The following is a 22582-nucleotide window of genomic DNA, read 5'->3' on the forward strand; positions in this document are numbered from 1 at the left end:
AGTTCCACTGTAGTGCTGTGTTAGCTTATTCAGTAAGTGAAGTCTACCAGACTTGATTTATAGACTTGGTAATGCAAAGTTTATTACATGGAAGTTTGTAATCCTTTTTTGGCCACACTTGTACCAGTACCTGCTTTTGTGCATATATGAACTTATTGTATATTACGTACATCATTCTTACTGCATCTCATCATTCCACAGGTAGCCATTCCTCCAGGGTTTGACTATAAACCACTAGTAAAACCAGCTGGTCCACCTGCTAAAGTATGTACATGCGTATGTGATCACTGTAACAGTACTACAGTCTCATTTATGTTAATTGTTAAATTTTGGGACCACCATAGTATTGTGATCCAACTGTTGTAGCAAGTGATCAATTTTGCCATGTGTTGTTCATAATTGGGGGTATGCATACACATGTTATATGGGCACGCATGCCAACATTAGGTGGGGTAACTTAAGTCTTACAGCCTAAAACTACACAATGATTGAAGTCTTTTCATTGGGCTACTTGGAGAAGGTTACTGTAACTACAGCAGCTTACTTGTTAGGAAGTGATGAACAACAGCGAGATCCGTGTTTAATTTCGATTGTGTTTTCACTCGTGTGAGTCATATATGCCTGATAGAAATTTTTATAATGAAACAAACGTGACTTGTTGCAAGCAGCCACCATCGAGTTATGGATCATTTTATAAAGGTGTGTAAAGGGTTTGTGTGTTTCCTTACTGAAAAGTTATTAACATGACTAGTTTTGGCCTCACTGTTTGATGTCCTAGGTATCATTTTAATCCTTGTCACATCATAAAGGAGAGTGACATAAATTGCTTAGCCATAGGATGGACACTTTGAAAGTTATCATACTTTGTGCAAGGCAAGGCATCCGTATTTTATTAATTTAAATCCTTATTCAGGTTTAAGGGTTAATGGCTGAGGTTCCACTGTACATATCTACAGTATCAGTGATGTTTGGCCTTAGTTAAGACTGTACAGTTATTTTATCAAGTACTTTCTAAAATATATCTGACTATTGCTAGTCACTCACAGCTAGTAATGTGTAATAAATCATGATGTAGTGATCAGTGTTGTACCATAAACATTTCTTGTTGTCTGTTCACAGGAATATCCATTTGTGCTGGATCCATTCCAGAAGGAAGCCATTAATTGTGTGGAGAATAAACAGTCAGTGTTAGTGTCTGCCCACACCTCAGCTGGAAAGACTGCAGTAGCAGAGTAAGCTAAGTGTACTGTGGAACCTGTGTGTAGTGTGTGAACCTGAGCAACCACTCTCAATGAGTTGGCTTTTCAATTCTGAGGTTTATATGGTAACCCAACATTTTAAACAGACACTTACTTGGTCTACTTGGTGTGATTCCAACTACAGCATATTCTATGGGGGTCTTTTATCTGTGCTACTGTATGTTGGTACAAGTAGATATGATGGAATTCAGTATTTGTTCTGTGAGTTGTATATCATTCAGTCATTACAATTGTAGGTATGCGATTGCTTTATCATTGAGGGATACCCAGAGAGTCATCTATACCACTCCTATTAAGGTTAGGGGGACAACTATACAAACATTATGAGTGTGTTTGTGTACATCTACGGTTGAGACAGGTTGATTACACTGAATGGTTTATAGGCCCTTAGCAACCAGAAGTATCGTGAAATGTACGAACAGTTCCAAGATGTTGGACTGATGACAGGTGATGTTGCTATTAACCCTAGTGCCTCTTGTCTTGTTATGACAACCGAGGTGAGTGTTAGTGAACAATGAAATAACACACACACACACACACACACACACACACACACACACACACACACACACACACACACACACACACACACACACACACACACACACACACACACACACACACACACACACACACACACACACACACACACACACACACACACACACACCACTTAATATCTGTGCAACTAACTGTATTTTGATTTTTTTTTGATTTTTTTTTTACTTTTCTATGCACAGATTTTGAGATCAATGTTGTATCGTGGATCAGAGGTATGTCTGGTAGTGTAATTTTGCTATTAATATAGTTTGAAAATAGTATGTGAACAATGCTTTGAAGTTTGACTAAAATAGAAGTTTCTGATTCACAAAAAGAGTCTCTTGGTGCAATGGTACTAAGAGACTCATGTTTAACTGCACTAGTTAATTAGTTATCACTATGCACACAAGAATTTATTGTTTACCACTGAAATATTGTGAACAAAACGAAAGCACAACCAACTCAGTAGCTAGCTAGTGTTGTTCACCACCCGGTTATAACGGTGAGTTAACTGCAGTACCAAGGCAGATAGCTATTGGTGTCTTACTTTCCTAGAAAATGGGCTACATGGCTACATTGCCGTGACAAGTGGTATTTTAATGTTGCTAGGTTTATGACACCCACTTTCACTTTTTGTACATGAGTAGTGTGAAGCGATAACTGCTCGAGTCTTATTCATGGTAGTTGTGTGGATACTTGTCTGGTATGCGTTTCGTCCTTACTTAAACTGATGCAATACTTGTTGATGCCACTAAAGTATCACCAGTCCCACAGTAAAACATCTGGCTCCGTGTTCAAAAGGCAGGTACTTCAGATTTCCTGTACAGCGCTTTCATAAACTCTTCACTGATTTAGCAAAGCTGAGTGGCACAAGCAAGAGTATATAAAAAAAAACAAAAGTGTGTCAAATAGTGTATTTAACCTGTGATTAATGATTGCATAAAATAACACGAATATTTCAGTAATATTGTTCATTTATGCGAAATGGTAATTTGAAATGCGTATGTGGCAATGGGTCTTTGTTCGCCAGTTTTCCGTGTTATTCAACCAAGTATTCAACAGTTATTGTACCAGGAAGGTATAGTAAGGACCCCAGCTTGCTAAAAAAATACAGTTGGACAAACAAGCATGCTGTCACGCCTTCAAGGATCCGCCTGGCAGTGCCAGAACTTTAACATCAGCCATATTCCTTTAACGCTATCATGTGTTCACTTGGTTTAGTGGCGGAATTGGGCTAAATACTGCAACCTTTAATTCGCAGTATAAACGAACAATTACTGAAATATCCACGTAATCAAAGTTGCTACAGACTTTAGAAAAAAAATTATTCAACAGAATTTTCTACTGCCTGCCTGCCTGCCTCTCTGCCTGACACCTTCAGTCAAGCGTAGCAGAAAAGTGGCTACAGCTACAGCCCTAATTTTTTCACAGAAACGTTTCTAGTTCGCTTAAGAAAAAACCTTTGGTATATTGATAAGCATACAATGCTTGCGCTATTGTCTTACCTTTTATCCTTCTTTACCATGGCTATCAGTCAAGGTTCTACCGCTGAGTGTTAATAGACTACAGTACGGCTTCCATACCAGTATATATTGCATCGAACTATTCGAATACACGTGGTTGCCGGTTGCACCAAAAACACACGTACATGACTTGCTGTTGATATCGATCAGAGAGAGCAACTCACAGCGAACTATATAGCAATGTGTAAGTCAATAAAATAGTTTATTTAGTAACACTGTTAAACCGAGTCGGGTCATCCAGGTCCTGCTTTACAGATTATTCGGGTCTGACCCCACGTGCTAAATTAAATGTGGACGTGTTACTACATGTCATAGCGTAGCTCTGCTTCTTTCGTGAGCCACGCCCACTTATGTAAATTACTGTCTGTAGACATATGGTAGCCACGCCCATTCATCAGTCTGTAGGTATGCACGAATCCATGTCCATTATTGTCTGCAGGCTTATGTAGAACCACGCCCACTGATCAGTTGTTATTGTATGAGTCATAATCTAGTATAACAGTGCTGTGAGTAACTCAGCAGATATTTAGTGGTCATGAGCTTGCAAAAAAACTTCACAAACAAGTATAAGAAAAAAAATTTAAATTAGATTAGGGACAATGCAATGCTGCAATAAAAAGTACTGAAACAAGCTGGATCGGAGTAGTACGTAATGTCCAAATACTGTAAAACAATAAGAAGTGAATATCCCTACTGTGCATTGAGTGTAGCACAGTAGGGATATTCACTTATTGTTTTACAGTATTTGGACATCACGTACTACTCCGATCCAGCTTGTTTCAGTACTTTTTATTGTAGCATTATACACTGTCCCTAATCTATTCCAATTTTTTTCTTATACTTGTTAAAAAGCATAGAGCTAACACTGAAAATCATTAAGTTTCCAAGATGAAAATTTCACAGAAAGCCAAGCAACCACGAGATCCATGAAAATTATTTCCCTTGAAAATTTGTACATATACAGTAGATGGCATTACAATGACATTTTAGAGTGTATTACTGGATACACTACATCATATCATACAGGTGATGAGAGAAGTTGGTTGGGTGGTATTTGATGAGATCCACTACATGAGGGATAATGGTATACACACCACTACCACCCGTAAACTATCGATTATGGGTTTGTATTTTATACAGAGCGAGGTGTAGTGTGGGAAGAGACAATCATCTTGTTGCCGGATAATGTCCACTATGTGTTCCTGTCAGCCACCATACCTAATGCCATAGAGTTTGCTAAGTGGATATGTCACCTGCATAAACAGGTCATCCATTGATGCCAATAATTTTGTTCACAATTCATGTGTACTCTCTACCCCACTACAGCCATGTCACATAGTCTACACTGATTATCGTCCTGTACCATTACAACACTACCTGTTCCCTGCTGGAGCTGATGGTTTATATCTGGTAGTGGATGAGAAGGTACTGTGTGTCTGTCAGCTACACTGTATTTAACCCAGTTGAATTTGACCACCACAATTATGTAATTTATTCACATTAAAATTTGGTCAAGCGTCCTTTCTTTTGAATTATGTCTGTCATTCCAGGAGTATGTTATTTTGCGACTCCTTTGAGTACATATTCTCTTGTTTGTATGTGTTGTGTGTTGTTCACTTATCAGGGTAACTTTAGAGAGGCTAACTTTCAGAAGGCGATGGACAAGTTGAATGATGGAGGACAGCCAGAGACCAAAGGAAGAAAAGGAGGCAGTAAAGGTAACTGACCAATCCTTTCTAGTACTCTGTATCTCTACGTATTTCAGCTTCATGCAAGCTCTGGTACATACAATTAGAATCCTGTTAATGTGGACACTTGAAACAAGGACAATCCATGCATACACTAGAAGAAGTTGCCCTTTTCTGGATAACCAGGACACTTACCGTTACATTTGCTATCATCTCAACAACAACCCACCTAGCATGCGTTTTGAGAAAGAAGAAGTTAAAATTTCGTAATAAAATTATGCATGTCATTACTCAGAGATGCAATACTCAAACTAGACACCATCTTATTTGCTTGCTTGCGAAGAATTTGAAAATCTGTGTTTCATTTCTGACTGTAACCCCGATGGTATGCATGTCACATGTGTTTGTTTACATTCAATGCAGTAGACATAAACAAAGTTATCATCATTTCTTCAATAAAAACTGCTTTCATATGCATTTGCTCAAGTGACTATAATGCTAAAACTATACCTTGGTGATGTACCAATCCGTGCTGAACATTTTAAGCCAAATCTCAATGCTGTAGACGGAAGTGATAGCTGCAAATGAAAGTGCCTACATTTTCAGTGTAGTTTCTGTACAAATTGATTGGCTTGCTCTTCCTACTGCCTAGCACTGTAATTCCAAACCTACTCAACATAATAGGCTAAAACTTGCATTCCTTGGACAGTGGACACTAGAGATAATCAGAATTTAAAAAAGAACATCCTTAAGTTGTGCAAACTAGACAGGTTTTTTTGTTGAGACAGTCACTTTTAGTTACTTCTTCGTGCAGGTCCATCAAGTTGTTTCAAGGTAGTTAAGATGATAATGGAGCGTAACCTTCAGCCAGTGATTGTGTTCAGCTTCAGTAGGAGAGACTGTGAGGCATATGCTCTACAAATGTCTAAATTGGACTTTAACTCTGGTAAGTGGACTATGTAGTCTGTGTGTGTGTGTCATTTATTATTGTTCATGAATTTACATCTTATGAACGTATTTCAGCTGATGAGAAGAAACTGGTTGAACAGGTTTTCACTAATGCCATCGACTGTCTGTCTGAGGATGACAAGAAACTACCACAGGTAATGTAGTCAATACGTATAATATCTTGTGTGTATAGTGAAGGGTGTCGATGAGATGATCAGGTGGCCACCAAATCAGCTTTTACTATTATAACTAAGGGAATGGCAGGAGAAAAAAAAACATGAAACAAGAAGAGATTGTTTGGATTAAATCAACAACAGATCCCTATTTTGATTAACACATTAACACGGTATTAAAGTAAACAGTCAAAATAGGATTTGGGAGATTATTGGATGTAACCATGTGTTGTCCTTGTCGATTTAATCCAGCATTCCCTTCTTGTTTCATGGGTTTTTTCAGTGATCCCTATTCCTTGATTTAAAAATTTAATATGTCTAATTTGTGTACTTACTTTTATTCTTTTAAATCCACTTATGGATTAGCTAACGTTTTAAAAGAGAATTTTCTACTGCCTTCCTGCCTGATGTACTCAGTCAAACATAGCAGAAAAGTAGCTAGAGAAATTCACCTAATATCAGACGGGTTCACCCCTGACACGCGATTATACAGAGATGCATTACAATATTTCAATACTTTATACATACTCACCTAGGTCAAGGTTGTATGAGTTCCCGGATTCCTCATCTCGTCACAGCAACCTTCCAAAAAATTATTCAATTAATACGTATAATTGAGAAGAAAAAAAACAGTCAATTCATGGACACCTACTGTCCACAAATAAAACTTACATCCAATCAACAGTTTTATATTTGTAAGTTGTAGAGTAACTTATTTACTTTCTAAATATCCCCAGTTTATTTAATCAAATCCTTTTAATCACGAATTACAAATCAAATAAAATGATACATCACTGGAGTAATGATCGCACGATGAATTTAAGTATACGGAAGTATACGGGTGTTTGTTAAAGTATACGGTATACATTTCCCGTAAACATATCTAAAACTACACATACTTAATCATGTTTCCGTATACTTAAATGTATGGTGCGATTATTACTCCAGTGATGTCTCATTTTATTTGATTTGTAATTCGTGATTAAAAGGATTTGATTAAATAAACTAGGGATATTTATAAAGTAAACGAGTTACCCTACCACTTCAAGATTCACATCCAATTTTGGAGCCCATCCGATAATAGGTCAGTTACTCTATACAGTAGTTACGTTCACAGAAACACTTCAAATTCACTTACCTTGTGCAATAAATAAAACAGCCTGGAAGTGATTAAACACCTTTAGAAATTAATTACGCAGAAATTTTGGGGATGAAATAACGTGTGAACGATATAACAGAATGTGACATCATTATTTAATATACATACCTTGAAGTTAACTCGTCAAATAGAGTTATATCATTTTTGTCTCGAAATTTAGAGAACTTTTACGAAACAAAGCACATTTTCTTAATGCTTTTATGAAGCATAATCTTGATACATGTATCTGATGAGCCCTGTTAAGCCCTACTGTTTGCTAGTTTTTGTATTCCAACTAGTGTTGCACCAATAATCAGTTGAATTATTAGTAACAGCCGATATTAGCTAATTTTACAAGTATCGGTATCAGCTACAAAGTGGAAATAATTTTACCGATAAACCGAAACCCACAATCAATCGTTAATGACGGCAGGTGAAAGTAAAGAAGGTGGTGAATGTAGCAGTAAGTGGTTTGCTGTAACTGTTTTGGCTTGTTTGTTTGCACAAGTGTGGTTGCAAGGCTATAATAGGCTGTGTATATTTATCGTCTGCCCACGCAATTAGTTGATCACTCTTCACAAAGTGTCTGGAGTCCCACTAAAAACACTGTTTGATAAGCTGGCTTAGATGTTTTATAACTACTTGGCTACCTTTTCCATGAAAGGGGTTAGTGGCAAAACTGTAGAAAACATTGTAATGAATTACATTATCATTACAAATGCAGCTTATACACATAAACTTTAGGTGATTTTCTGCTCCTCCTCCTCTGTTCTGAAGAATATCAGTAAATATTGGTATATCGGTTACAGGAATAGGCAAATGATCGGTATCGGTAAATGTGGCATATCGGTGCAACACTAATTCCAACTATTGAGACTCATGTGAAATTTCAAGCCAAAAAATGCAATATTTTTAAGCAGCACTTAAAGTGCTTCCCACGTGTACCATGTGCAGTACACATGGTAGGCCACACTTAACTATTTGTGTATCACATATATACTTGTTTACATCTGATTGGATTTTAGTGCCATCTGTCTAACCAGGTGGAGCATGGAAGTAATGTTTTTCTTTCACACACACACACCACACGCACGCACGTACACCACACACCACACACACACACACACACACACACACACACACACACACACGCACGCACACGCACACACACATCACCCACACACACGCACACACATCACCCACACACACCACACACACACACCACACACACACACCACACACACCACACACACACACACCACACACACACACCACGCACACACCACCCACACACACCACCCACCCACACACACACACACACACACACACACACACACACACACACACACACACACACACACACACACACACACACACACACACACACACACACAGTGTTGTATTCACATCCTCTATAGCTAGTCTGTACCACACATCATTCACAAAAACAAAGTCAGAAAGCTGCCAAGAACAGTATTAGAACAGGAAGTACATAATGCCGTAAAGGCTGGTCAACATGAGGCCATTTTTGTGGTCAGACATTGTGGCACTAAACATTTGTTTTAATTTTAACCCTACACTTTAGTCTTTGTGTGACAAGGAAACACTTTGTGAAGAAACGAAATTCACAACAATGAATAATCATTGCTGTGAGAATGCATGTGTATGGTTTCTGGTGTGTGTGTGCTCACAGGAAGAACCCCCATACAAAGACACCACACGCAATCTTCCAAGGGCAAGGCCAGAACCCAGCAATTTTGAGTGTGATGGACTACAATGGAGGTCATGCACACTACTTATTGATCTAATATGATCTTTATTGGTTAGAGATTATCCCAAGTCTGCTTTCATGCGATACTCAACACACACAACATGCCAAGCTAAGGGGTGTGGGGCATGCTCCCCCAGGAAGTTTTTGAAAATAGATGCTCTGAAATGGCATCTGTAGGCTAATTTACATGCAAAGTCTCTTTCTCCTTTTTGTTAACATCAGTGGTAATTTTGTGCTACAACACCTATCTAGTTGATGATACAAAGTGAAAGTTTAGTTCTTTGAGATAGAAAAAAATTAGATTGTAACTGCTAATACATGACATGCATGGTCAGTTATGCCATGCAGATGACTTACTGGAACTTTGAGTAATTTAAAGACAATACAATGGCTTACACAGCAGTGTAATTAGAACAGTGGCTATATTCTGAGTACTGTAGTGTACAGAACTATTTATGGCAAAGAAAACTTAGAAAATTTATAGTGGTTAGCAATCAGTGGAATATAAGAGTTTATTAATAGGTCGTGAACGTGTAGAAAACACTCGCTAAGAGCATGGCTTTACAGTTTTAGCATGAATATATATATGCTCAGTTTTGATCTATAATATGTATATGCTCAGTTATATGCTCATGCATGCAGTTTTGTGTGTGTACTGTCTGTTTCAGTACACACACAAAACTGATCAAATTGCAATGTGATACAGAGTCTCCTACAGTTTACTAGTACCATTTATAGCTGTCAAATTCATGCAAGCTTTGTTATCAAATACATTTGACTGTATTAGTTGTTGTTTTTTACGTGACTGCTCTATTTGAGTATTTTGATCTTGGATAACCCATCCATGTACGTGATCAGAAATAAAACCATCTTTTGTAACAATTAAGGCTTCATCAAAGATTAAGCTATCTCTGGCCTATACTGAGTTTAATAAGAACAAATTTATCATTCACAACAAGGAGCGCAAACCAGGAAGCTAAACTCTTTGATTGCAATCATTTATGACTTTGCATGTGTAATAGTAGGGTCAAAAATTGTGGTTTCGTGACCAACCTCTGGCTAACAAAGTTTGATGGTTTAATATTGTACTTTAGGGTATTTTAAACAAAATGGGCTCCCACGCCGCTTTTTAAAGTCCGGGGAAAGTTCAGTAGAACCAAAAGTCCAAAATAGCTACTAACTGACATGCGCAAAAATAAAAATAATGATAAAAATTCAAATAAAGGTTCTTTTAAAACTAATTTGGGGTCAAGCAATCCATTTCTGATGTTATTTTTGTGATTGGATGTTCTGTTAATGTAAACTTTTAAGAATTTTGCTCAATAATATGTAATTATAAACAGTGTGTTAAGTCTAATTCAAGGTTCATCCAATGACTCCAACTCATTTGTGACCGGATTTGCGAAAAGGTACCTTTTTCACACATTTGACATACCAGCAAACAAAATAATGTAACACTTGACTCCTTATACCAATTAACTTGTTCTTAGTATCAAAATGTAGCCAGATACTGTGGCTGCATTCATTGAAAATTTCAAGCAATTATATGCAATGATCAAAAAGTTATGAAGCTTTGAAGTCCAAAAAATGGGTCAAATTTTGTGTGTGAAAAAGGTACCTTTTCGCAAATCCGGTCACATTTGATGATTCAGATTCAGTATCAAAATCAGATTCAGATTCAGATGCAGCTTCAGATTCAGCTCTGAATTGGCAAAGTCATAGCCATCCTGTCACACTGATGGGACTGGAAGTGAAATTGGAAGGGCAGGTTTGTGTGGTGCACTGGCCATTCACCAATTCCCAAACATGACCTATAGGAGAGGGATGTCTTCTCAGGTCAGGGTGGCACTGAACATAGGCTAAAAAGTTGGCACATTTGATATGCTGCTCAAGATTGTCATCATCAGGAAGCAAACGCACTGAAGATTTTTTCTTTAGGCTTTTCCATTTGGTTGCACAGGCTAGATTCAGAGAGGAATTTTGTGTGTCTCCATAGATGTAGCGGATAACAAAGGACTTAAGGTCATTCAAGACATCATCACTCAGCAGAAGGCCTTCTCTACACTTTGAGATGAGGCTACCGGCCTCAGTACTTTTTGACAATTTCTCATAGAGGGATATCTTGCTGTGCCCAGAAAAACAGCTGTTGGCATCACAGCCAGACAAGACACAAAAAGGTATAAGAGATTTGGCAAAATATTCAGTACACATGTCTCTGCAGAAAAAAATTTGCTTCTTAGAGGTATTATAATACCTGGAATGTCATGTGAAATGGCTGCAGCCTGAATGTATACATCTGTGTCTTCTGCATCGCTTACTATGAGATTGCTATAACCAGGTGATATCGATCTTAGAGCTGCATAGACAGATAGCATAATTGTGTCAGCCCCACCCTGGCTAAAACTCAGGCTTTCTTTGGTGTCACCAGTTGACAGACTCACTCAGTCCTCACCCACTGAGTAGACTAGTTCCTGACTGATAGACTTAGACAGTTTTGAGAGCTGATGAGTTTTGATTAGAGCCTGGAGGCATTTCTTGTTGCCAGCAGTGCAGAGAATTGTCTTGAATTGCAGACCATGGGAAATAGATCAGCTGGCTTCATATATACATTGGGTATGGGACCTTGACCCTGAATGCGCAATTCACGCTTATCTTTGATCAGTGGACTCAGCATAGTCATGGGGATCATTGATGCAGATGATGGTGGTAATACTGACATGCTGTGCCAGGATCACAGACCCTATTTTGTTGGTGTAGTCACCCCAAGTGTGTGGAGGCCCATCACTCTTGACACATAGGTGATGCTAGGCACTACGTCTTGTCCACTAATGCTGTGTAGGAGTTGACATCAAGAGGCAGTAATGCTAACTTCTGCAGAAGTTTGCTCTTTTGAGTCTTTCTGAAAGTACCATTGGAATTGGACAGTGTTAGGTATTCTTCAGATATACGATGTTTCATGAGCTCAGGTAGAAACAGTAGACCATTGACATCAACACGGATGCTAGTATCCTGCTATCCATTTCTCCTTGTTTTATTTTTAGTGTGTTTTCAGAGACTTTTCTTGATGGAATCCCTGCAAAGGTGAGATGTGAATTACGTTTTATGCAATCATGGATGGATTTTTCTTTAGAATAGATGTGTTCATCCATGAAAATTTTTATCGGCTGGGTCTCCCCATCTTGCTTGGCCTTCTTGAAGTCTGAAATGAGCTCAGGTGTAGCTGGAATAGCTAATTGTGAGGTTCTTAGAGCAGGCAATGCCGGATCAAATGGAAAGCAATATTAAAGCATGATGTTAGATCTTGTACAGCTTGCCCATCTCTGTGCATACGTGCTGGAGTATATTCCTCGTGCTTTTGAGAGAGTTACTTTCTATTCACCTGAGCAGCTTGAATTCAACCAATGTTGTTGACAATTTTTTGGCATCAGCCATTAATTGCTTCTCATTGCAAAGAATTGACAGTCAGCTAGTTTTAGTCAGCTAACTCTGTCAAGGGGGCCGTGTACTGTCAAGAGGGATACTATTATTGACTGTGGAGCTGAAAGAACAAGGCTTAATCACTGTAAACAGCTAGCTAATTGTTTGTTCCGGTAGCTACCAAACTTAAATTTCTAGGTTATAGGAACATCCAATCACAAAAATAACATCAGAAATGGATTCCTTGACCCCAAATTAGTCTAAAAGGAACCTTTATTTGAATTTTTATCATTATTTTATTTTTGCGCATGTCAGCTAGTAGCCATTTTAGACTTTTGGCTCTACTGAACTTTCCCCGGACTTTAAAAAGCGGCGTGGGAGCTCATTTTGTTTAAAATACCCTAAAGTACAATATTAAACCATCAAACTTTGTTAGCCAGAGGTTGGTCACGAAACCACAGTTTTTGACCCTACTATAATGGTGTTTTGATGGGCTGTTTCTTCATTCAAAAATGAAATCAAAAATAGGCCATAGACACATACAATGATCCATAAAACAAGCCTTGCTACTTATTATCCCAGGATTCTCCTTGTAATTTTGCTATACCTGTAAAACAATATTATGAATGAAAAAACAGCAAATTTCAGTTTTGTCACAAATACACTTACTGACTTCTTTTCACTTAATACTTACTAGTGGACCTATACTCATTGCAAATAACCACCAGCGAGTTGTAGAATGCTACACCTGTAGTTTTTACAGTAGGCGTGTGTTCTATTAGGATTTTTCCAAAAAAACATGGACAGTCCCTACTATGACATGAGAAGGTGTACAAGTTATTAATACTGTCACCTGCTTATGTTCATTAATTATATTGACCATACTGTAGCTGGAGTTCACCATGTTCAGTTATTGTATACATGTACCTCACTAGGTGGAGCATGTACTACCACTACTAAAGAGAGGTATTGGTATCCATCATTCTGGACTACTACCCATACTGAAGGAGACTATTGAGATATTGTTCTCAGAGGGACTTATTAAGGTGAGCTTCCTAACCTCTGTGTTGTATTGTGCTGTTTGTCCAGAGCTTGCTACATGGTACTTCTGTTAAGAGCCTGTTTTAGCCATTTTTATGAGTAAGGTTATTGGCTTGCTTGACTACCAGAGTTAATTCTCATATACAATGTGCATAAGTTCATTCACAAGCATTGTACCACCTGTTTCAAAAATGTATACTCCAATAGAATTCACACCTACATAACAGTCACTACTGTGGTCATGTTCTCTAACATGTTTTCTTCTTTTCTCTTCCACAGGCATTGTTTGCTACAGAAACATTTGCTCTCGGTCTCAATATGCCAGCTCGTACTGTTGTCTTCACAAACACACAAAAGTTTGATGGGAAGGAATTCCGCACTGTGAGTTATACTGTTGTGATGATTTTACTACTACAATTAGGCATTATTATATTCCTGGCATATGACTGTGAACTTTCTAGATCACATCTGGAGAGTACATTCAGATGAGTGGGCGTGCAGGTAGGCGTGGTATTGACGAGCGAGGCATGGTGATGATGATGGTGGACCAGAAACTGGACTGTGCTGCTGGCAAGAACCTCCTCAAGGTGAGGGAGGCTATATCAATACACCTGTCACCTCCTAAGAGAATATGTGTAGAGAATTGAATTGATTAACTGATAGAAACAGTTGCTGTGTGGTGCTGTGATGAACTGCTATACTATATGAACGATTGTGATTAACACTTTACCGGCGTTCTGAGCACCATACAACTTTTTTTCCCTTTTATGCCAGTACTATAATCCTATAAGCAAATCAAATTGGTGAGATACTGTAAGTTAGAAAAAAATTTAAAACAAAAGCCTTCAAGAAGGATGGGATTCGAACCCACATGTGCAGAGCACAGTGGATTAGCAGTCCATCACCTTAACCACTCGGCCACCTTGTCACACTCTCTCATATCTGTGTCATCACGTGATTTATATAATCAAGTCTTAACATGACGCATTGCCAGAGTGGACACATTTGTATCTATTCATTCTAGCGTAAAACATTACAGTACAACAGTGACCTATTAAAAGTGGATGACAGCAACGAAGCAGAGGACCTCGTAGCAGATGAACCAGACAGGAAACTGTTACACTATTCTAGTCATGGTGTGTTTATTAACTGAAACTGTAAGGGCTCCCTTGGCAAAATCCTGGCTAAATTGCTAAGTGCCACAACCACATAGAAATCCAGTGAATCTGTGATAGCAAGAATGGCACACTGTAGCTAGCTAGCTCTGTTCTACTATGCTACTCATCACTGAATTATTGCTGTACATGTGATAGCACTGAAACAGCGCTGCAGGACTTTTAACAGGGCTAATGTATTGCTTACCAACCGGCTCTGCCTTAGTCGTGGTGAGAGTCTAGTGTATTTGCTGGTGGTTAGCTAAGTGTAATATGTGGGGTACATGGTAGGCAGCAAATTCTTGAGTAAATTGCTTTGGACTCACTGGTCAGTATCTTCTCATGTCTCCTTAATTGATTTTTTTATTTTTATTCCGGCACTCCCATCCTCCCCGATCTCTAGCTAGAAGTTAAACCTAATTTATAAAAAAAAGCAGCTAAACCTACAGAGCCTACACAGTCCTACAAAACACTGCATGGACCACCAGTTTAATTGTTGTCAGCCATTTATAATATGATAACTACGTTTCTCTACCAGTAATCTGACTTTCTGTACTAATGAAGAATTGACACCTGTTCATTCCAGCATGTCTCGATTGATTCCACATCAATGCACCATGCCGAAGACTTGTCATATGACTCACATGATAATTAATGGGCACAGAATACTGCTCTGAAATTCCTAAAAGAGATTATAAACTCATGATATCATTCATCTGATGGTGCCATTTGGTGATCATGCCTTTGCTGAGATGTTGCTAGTTACTAATGGTAACAACAACTGTTTTAACAGCTAACACAATCATATGTACATATTCGTATGTACTCTTGTCATAGCATAATCCCCACCATTAGTCCTTTAAAGCCATTTTTACAACTGTAATCAAATGATCAAATGATGAATCAACCATTAAGTCAGACAAAGTGTACGAAGAGATACTATTCTGTGTAACTATCACTAAGCAGTTCGTACAGCTGCTTGAATGGTTTGGATGTTATGCTTAAAGTACAAGGAAGAGTCAGTTAACTCTTGGTACAAGTGAGAAAGAAGATAGTGTGTGAATGACAAGGTGGCTGAGTGGTTAAGGCGATGGACTGCTAATCCATTGTGCTCTGCACGCATGGGTTCAAATCCCATCCTTGTCGTTGCTATTTTTTCTTTCTCTTTTATCATTCATTTTTCATACTTTCATGGACTTTCATTGAATGCTTTTCCCTTGCTTAGTAGGTCTATTCATTATGTTATGTGCTCTTGTATTGATGTTAGGGTGCGGCAGATCCTCTAAATAGTGCCTTCCACCTTACCTATAACATGGTACTAAACCTGCTGAGAGTGGAAGAGATCAACCCAGAGTACATGCTGGAGAGGTCCTTCTACCAGTTCCAGAATAACTCCTCCATCCCTGTACTAGAGGAAAGTGAGTAGTACAGCTACTGTAGTAGCATGTGGAGTACTGTGTGTGTGCATGTGTAGATGTAATTTTGTGATGTGTGTTTGTGCACTGCTCTGGGAGTTTTCATGTGGGTTATTTGCTGTGTTGGTGAAATCCCCAGGGAAGCATTCTACCCAACTGTTTTAATACCTGATGCTGTTAACTAAGAAAGTGAATGCCACATCTTTGTCTCACATACTGGGTTAGGGTATTTGGGTGCCCATAACAACACCCGTGAGGCATGGTGTAGGCCTGCTCCCATAAGAATTTGCCGCACTGACTCATAACACCTGAGTAGTGCACAGGTGTTCCAGCAAGCATGTCACCAAGTACAGTATTCATGACTACATGCTGTAACAACAACAACCAAAGGCTTGATTTTGTATGTGTGTGTTTACTTTTAAAGCCTTAGTGTGTTTGTATAATGAAGTACGTATTTTCTGTCTCCATGTTAGAGATTGGTGTTCTACAGAAGAGGTATAACGAGATGGATATTCCTCGTGAGGAAGAGGTAGCCACCTACTACAAACTGAGACAACAACTGGATAAGTTAGGAAAAGAAATGCAGCAATTCATTGTGATGCCGAAGTATTGTGTGCCCTTTCTACAACCAGGCAGAATGGTGAAGGTGGGACACTTAGTATACACATGGTTATACTGGTAAAGAAGTTCAGACAAGTCTCACTTGTGTGGTATCATTTAGACTAGTGTATAGAAATTAAAATAAATATGATTTAGGATACCTTAACTGTTTAGTCAAATAAATATGCGTATATTTGAGTGTGCTAGGGCTACAATGAATGTACAAATACATCTTTTGAAATGTTGCCGAAGCTTTATTACAAATGTTATGTCAACAATAGTATTATTAATGAACACAATTGACAGTGAACTCCTACACTTTGTTGTAGCTCTATTGTTTAAACTGTAACTACACTAAAAAATACATAAATGGCAGCTTCCACAAGAAGTAACAATACTTGTGCAACTGGTTTAACATGTTAGTATCCATGGTAATGAAGCTTTGGTGGGGTAAAGTTTAGCAGTATCCAAATGCTATGAAACTGAACAAAGCTTCAAATTCTAACTATTTGTCTCACCCTAGTGTGTACTGCATGGCCACTTGTATATTGTACAAAGTTAAAGTTTATGATATGATGGCACATTATTGGATTTGTTTATGCAGGTTGAAAATGGTGCTGAAGATTTTGGCTGGGAATGTGTTGTAAACTTTCAGAGGAAGTCCCAATCAAAGGTAAACAATTCTACTTTTTCTGTAACTGGCATACAGGTGTATTGGTATTGAAATAATGTTACTGTAGTGTTCTGCTTGTTCTAGAGCATAACAGGGCTGGTTTATGTTGCTACGTTGTGCTAGTGACAGTATCAAAAAAGCTCCCGGTCTGCCCCCTTGTCCACCACCTGATGGAGACGAGGGAGAAATGTTGGTGAGTAGAAAATTTCTGTGTGTCTGCATGTTGGTGTGTCTGCATGTTGGTATTTCTGTCCAACACCCACGTCAACAAACAGGCTTTGAGTAAACCTTCATAAGGAGTGTTTACATACTGCATTGAAGCTTAACTTTCTGTTTTCGTCATGTTTACTGAATGGGGTGTGGCCACTAATTGATGAAACCAGGTGAAACAGTTCAGCAGGGGCTACTTTATGTGCTGTAACTAGCTTATAACAACTGAAAAATGACATAACAGCCTTTGTAAGCTACCAGGAACAGTTACTGTACGAAGATACTTCTGTGTGGTTTAAAGTGGTTCACATGATAAAAGTTCTAGTACTGGCTAGGGCTGAGATGAAGCTTTGAATGTTTCATGAGTGGTTAAGTAAAGTTCGAATTATAAAAGTATCCTTCGAAGCTTCTTAATGCACTCATAGTCTACGATAGAATACAAATAAACGTCGTCATCTTAATTGCAGCTGTTTATTCATCTTGTGCAATCGATGTGTGCCACACCCACTTTTAAACCATCGCAGTTTAGCTTGCTACCATAGTTGTAACACCTTATAAGGTGGTAGATAATGCATGGAAAATGTCCTTTTAGCCATTAGTTTGTGTTTACCTATGCATTATTGCAGTGTAGCGGACATACCCATTTGCAATCGATCATTTGTGTCATTCAGTACTGCTGCTATGCACTTTCCAAATACTTACAAACTTATTAGAAAGATAGAACTTAGGAAGAATGTGCATAAATGCAAGAAACCTTGTAACTTGAAAGCTAACACCAAAGCTTTGAATGTTCGAACATTTTATTAGCAAATGTTTGAAGGTAAATTTCAATATTCATCCCACCAGTTGATTATACAGCTAATGGTAAGGCACAGGCCCCAGAAAGTTCTCTATTACACGTAAACTTGTTATTGACAGGAAAATATGCTTGTTACAGTACAGAAATATTGGGGGAGAACAGCAATAAATACTTTAAAAGTCCGTATTTGATAAAGCAATATGGTGCTCCATTGGCCCAGTTTGAACACAAAACGACCCACACAACTCATGGCTTCTTCTCCAATTTTCTTAGCACTAGTTCAGCTTTGTGACTAATACACATCAAACACAAGCTGATTGGCCCAGTGACATACTACTAGTGGAGCAGTAGATGTCTGGGTTGGGCCAGTTTGGCTCAGAGTCAAAATACTTATCAAAAACCCTGGTTTGTACTTTCCTAAGCGATACTTGGATCACCATGGGAAAGCAGCGATAGTGAAGATAATACCAACAAAGATGCTGACGAGTTGTTGCATATGGCATTACAGTAGGACGTATTGTATTTTGTGGACTGGACTCATAAACTGAGATGGAAACAAGTTCTCAACAATAATTCAGAAGTTACGTACCTAGCTCTTATAATGCTGGAGACACCATTATTGCTCTTACTTGAAGGTTGCACCAAGAGTTATAATATTTGTATGAACTCTCCGTAAATTATTAGAATTTTAAAATGTGGTACGGTAGTGGGGTGGCATGGCTATTCCTACATGGTTTAGCTGTAATTTATAATGAATACATACCTGCAGATTGGTACTATTTGATATTGAACAAGAAGTGACATGAAACTATGTGGTTGAATTAAGACTACTTTCTGGCCCATCACTGCAGCCTAAACATTATTGCAAAGTATTAGAGCAACACAGGAACAAGTCTGTATAGTACCACAATAGCCTCTATCACTGCTGGTATGCACAAGTACACGTGTTTCGTAAATAATTCAGTAGTGCATGTACAACGTTATGACTTGTAAGGAAGAGGAGTATCAGCAGTTGTATCTCAGTAATGGCATCTCCAGCACTGTAAGAGCTAGATTATTGTTAAGATGATGTTTTCACTCAGTTCAGTCCTCAAGTCCAGTCTGTGAAATATAGTACATCTCACGACGTTGTGAAGACCACACAGTTTTAAGACACAGCTAACATGAAATGGTGACATTTGTCACAACAGTATGTTTTTGAATACAGACCACACCCACAATACAGATAATGCAAAACACCATTCTACAAGGAAGCTTACCCATCAGGTTCTGGACTTGTCCATTTATCATGATGAAGATATGTAGGCTACAGCATTACCTCCCATAGTTGATTTTCAAGCATGCTTATAATGAATGCAGTGGCTGAACTTGTGTTGTTTAGGTGAATGGTCTCCCGCCACATGAAAAGCATAGTCTTTGCTGGTTCACTATTTTCCTGGTAAAACCTCTAATCCATAGGCAGCGGAAAAAGGGGCTAGGGGCTGAAGCTCCCTTAAGAATGATACCTCTCCAAAATTATCCTTCTTGGAGTGGGTTGAAAACCATAGATACCCCTCACCATAGATACCCTCAGTTTCGTGCTACATACTGCACTTACTAACAAATAGGCGTGGCTGAGCATATGTTGGTAATGCGATAAGTGGGCGTGGCTCACGAAAGAACTACGGCGATAGCGTTTATAAGTTCCACATCGTCAAACGAACAATTTCGTTTCACACGTGATCCAATCCGGGTCAGACCCGGATAAATTGTAAACCAGGTCAGACCTGGATGACCCGGATGACCCGACCCGGTTTCAACGCTGGCTGGGTTGCTCCGAATCCAAAAATACGTAATTTTCGGCAGATTTTCAGCAAAGAGTAGCTCCGTACCAAATCCACAGTAGCAAATCGATTTATTTCTGCTGTGGGTTATAATCAGGTATAGACCTGGACTATATATGCCAAGTATGGGAAGGAATCCATGCTTCATCCGGAGAGCGGGCAATTTTTCACGATTTCCAGCACAAAACAATCGTGATTCCCGTCGTATGGAGAAATATAAACAAGGTTCATTGGTGCGTAGAAAAATACTTTGATATTCCTACAGGTTGAAATAGCTGAGGAGAGTAATTTCGTGATTGGGCCAATGAAATTTGATTAGCAGTTTCGCGTCATCGCCCGCATGCTTTTGATACACCCGCATGGAATTTCATTATTGGTATTTCAGATTGAAATACTCTAATAGAACAGTCACTTTTACTCTAATGGAGCAATGAGCTATACTCTAATGGAAAAATCACTTGTTATATGGATTAGTAACGTATTTTAGCTATTTAATGCAGGAGTAATCAATGTAGACTCACTTTTTTGGCAGAAATCTTCATGTTTGGGATGTGTGTTGTAGGGATGCCACGATAGTCGTGACATACGACATGTCGTGACATAAAGCTTCATGATATGATATGACATAGGCTTCTTTATGTCATGACATAAATATCTCCTAATAATGCACACTTTTCCATTCATTTTGATCAAATTTGATACAATAAATATAAGAAAAATTGACAAATAAGTATGAGCAATGTTGGTTGTTGATGTCATAATTAGTATTACTGATGTTTAAGTTGATATTTTTGCATGTTTAAATCAAAATAGCTATACAGTTTCATAAGTAACAGTTTCAGTTGTGAAACGTTAATTATGTTGTGACATATGACATGTCGTGACATAAACCTCTATGACATGTGACATAAAAATTTCTATGTCGTGGCATCCCTAGTGTGTTGTGCCTTTTGGAAAATAATGAATAATGAATAATAACCGCCCACCCGCATCAAATTTTCAAAAATCTGAGCGAGAAACTGGTAATCAAGTTTCATTGGCCTTATCGATTTTTTTCATTGCGGACCCTATAGCTACAGCTATGTAATAGCGGCTACTCGGCTACTCAAGTCATCAGCTAGTTACACACACGACACACTATAGACTGATATGCAGCTACTTATTTGTGATACCTTAGTGAGAAGGTGTAGATCACTAAAACAGCCCAGAATTCGAACATGTTTTCGGTTTCGCAGTGTCTATTCGTCCGGCCGCTGGGCAATCGGAGTTGCACAATCAGACTCACGAATGTATTGGAAGTATACGAAAGAGCAAACGAGTTAATCACAGGACGTTTGTTTCACAACTCTATCCTCTAAACACTGTCTAAATGAAGAGATCATACGGGGACATCTCAGTATAGTCTGGCGCCGCCCGCCCCTTTGCGAAGGGGCCAGACTAATTTTAGGGTTGGCAATGAAAAACTCGACCCCCTTTGGGTTAAATTGTCATGTACTTAGGGGATGGAGCCTACCAATGGTCTAGTTTTAAACGGTGGGGTGCGGTACTCGGAGACCAAATGCCTTCCGTTTTGGATATAGCCCTGTCGTAAATTTTGACCGGCGGATTTCGGCTCGCTCTACAAAATACCTTGCAAAATACACTTACTTAAACTAGGTGATTGGCTATACTTAAATTTTTTGCTGAAACGGCGCTTGACAGGTCTGCAATGAAAAATCAACCCACTGAAACTCACGTAACGAAGTCCAAGGTTGGTTAACTAACTCCCAGTCACCTTTTTGGACCTTATTAAGTGGAGCTTTACAGTGTTTAGGTACCAACGAAAGCTGATGCTCTCGCTACGCTATGATTTAGATGTTTTTTTGTAATTAATTTATTTCAGTATTATTGTGTTAATAAAAAGATAATATAAATCAATAATAAACACTTAAACAGTGGGTAGAGAGGCAAACTCTGCCCAGTCCTGGGATGATGGTATTGTTGCCATTATGATTCAGATGCTCGCAACATCCGTATCCCCAAGACTATGCATCCGTTTTTGATAGTATGATGACCGCCATGTAATGCACCATTCATGGAAGGCCATTGCTCTTGCCACCGGTGAACCAAAAAAAAGGGTAGCTAAAACGGAAAAAAAAAGTTTGGTTTAAAGCGGATCCCCAACCCCAGACCCTCCAAACTTAACTCATGGGGCCTACCATAGAGACTTCAACCTAGAAAGTGCACTTGGAGTGAGACCTGAGGTTAAAATGAGTGAGATTTGCTTACTTATGCGTGAGATTTCGTCTTATAGAAAAATTCCTGTAAAATTTCCTACTCTGTGTGGCTATTTTCAGTTATACCTCCCCATTTTTAGCCATTAGAGCACTGTTTAGTGCTTTGCCAAGAGGTTTGAAGTGAAATTAACTTA

General features: G+C 38.6%; 1 protein-coding gene and 2 non-coding genes across 3 annotated transcripts in view; 2 read left to right on the forward strand and 1 right to left on the reverse strand.

The window, feature by feature from the left end:
• The window catches only part of LOC136255865 (exosome RNA helicase MTR4-like), a 28530-nt gene that overhangs the window by 1495 nt on the left and 4453 nt on the right, over positions 1-22582 (forward strand). The window contains exons 3-20 of the mRNA XM_066048758.1: positions 202-264; positions 1120-1232; positions 1496-1556; positions 1643-1756; positions 2000-2032; positions 4349-4406; positions 4463-4587; positions 4649-4747; positions 4947-5040; positions 5825-5956; positions 6034-6113; positions 13393-13503; positions 13778-13879; positions 13960-14085; positions 15920-16070; positions 16541-16713; positions 17272-17340; positions 17425-17533. Coding sequence (XP_065904830.1) covers positions 202-264; positions 1120-1232; positions 1496-1556; positions 1643-1756; positions 2000-2032; positions 4349-4406; positions 4463-4587; positions 4649-4747; positions 4947-5040; positions 5825-5956; positions 6034-6113; positions 13393-13503; positions 13778-13879; positions 13960-14085; positions 15920-16070; positions 16541-16713; positions 17272-17340; positions 17425-17463 — 1743 coding nt within the window. The 3' untranslated portion in view covers positions 17464-17533. The remainder of the gene's footprint in view (positions 1-201; positions 265-1119; positions 1233-1495; positions 1557-1642; positions 1757-1999; positions 2033-4348; positions 4407-4462; positions 4588-4648; positions 4748-4946; positions 5041-5824; positions 5957-6033; positions 6114-13392; positions 13504-13777; positions 13880-13959; positions 14086-15919; positions 16071-16540; positions 16714-17271; positions 17341-17424; positions 17534-22582) is intronic.
• Positions 14345-14426, reverse strand: Trnas-gcu (transfer RNA serine (anticodon GCU)). The gene has a single exon. It is a non-coding gene; the product is annotated as a tRNA-Ser (tRNA).
• Trnas-gcu (transfer RNA serine (anticodon GCU)) lies at positions 15717-15798 on the forward strand. The gene has a single exon. It is a non-coding gene; the product is annotated as a tRNA-Ser (tRNA).

This window comes from Dysidea avara, chromosome 5 (assembly GCF_963678975.1).
Source record: "Dysidea avara chromosome 5, odDysAvar1.4, whole genome shotgun sequence".
Lineage (NCBI taxonomy): Eukaryota > Metazoa > Porifera > Demospongiae > Dictyoceratida > Dysideidae > Dysidea > Dysidea avara.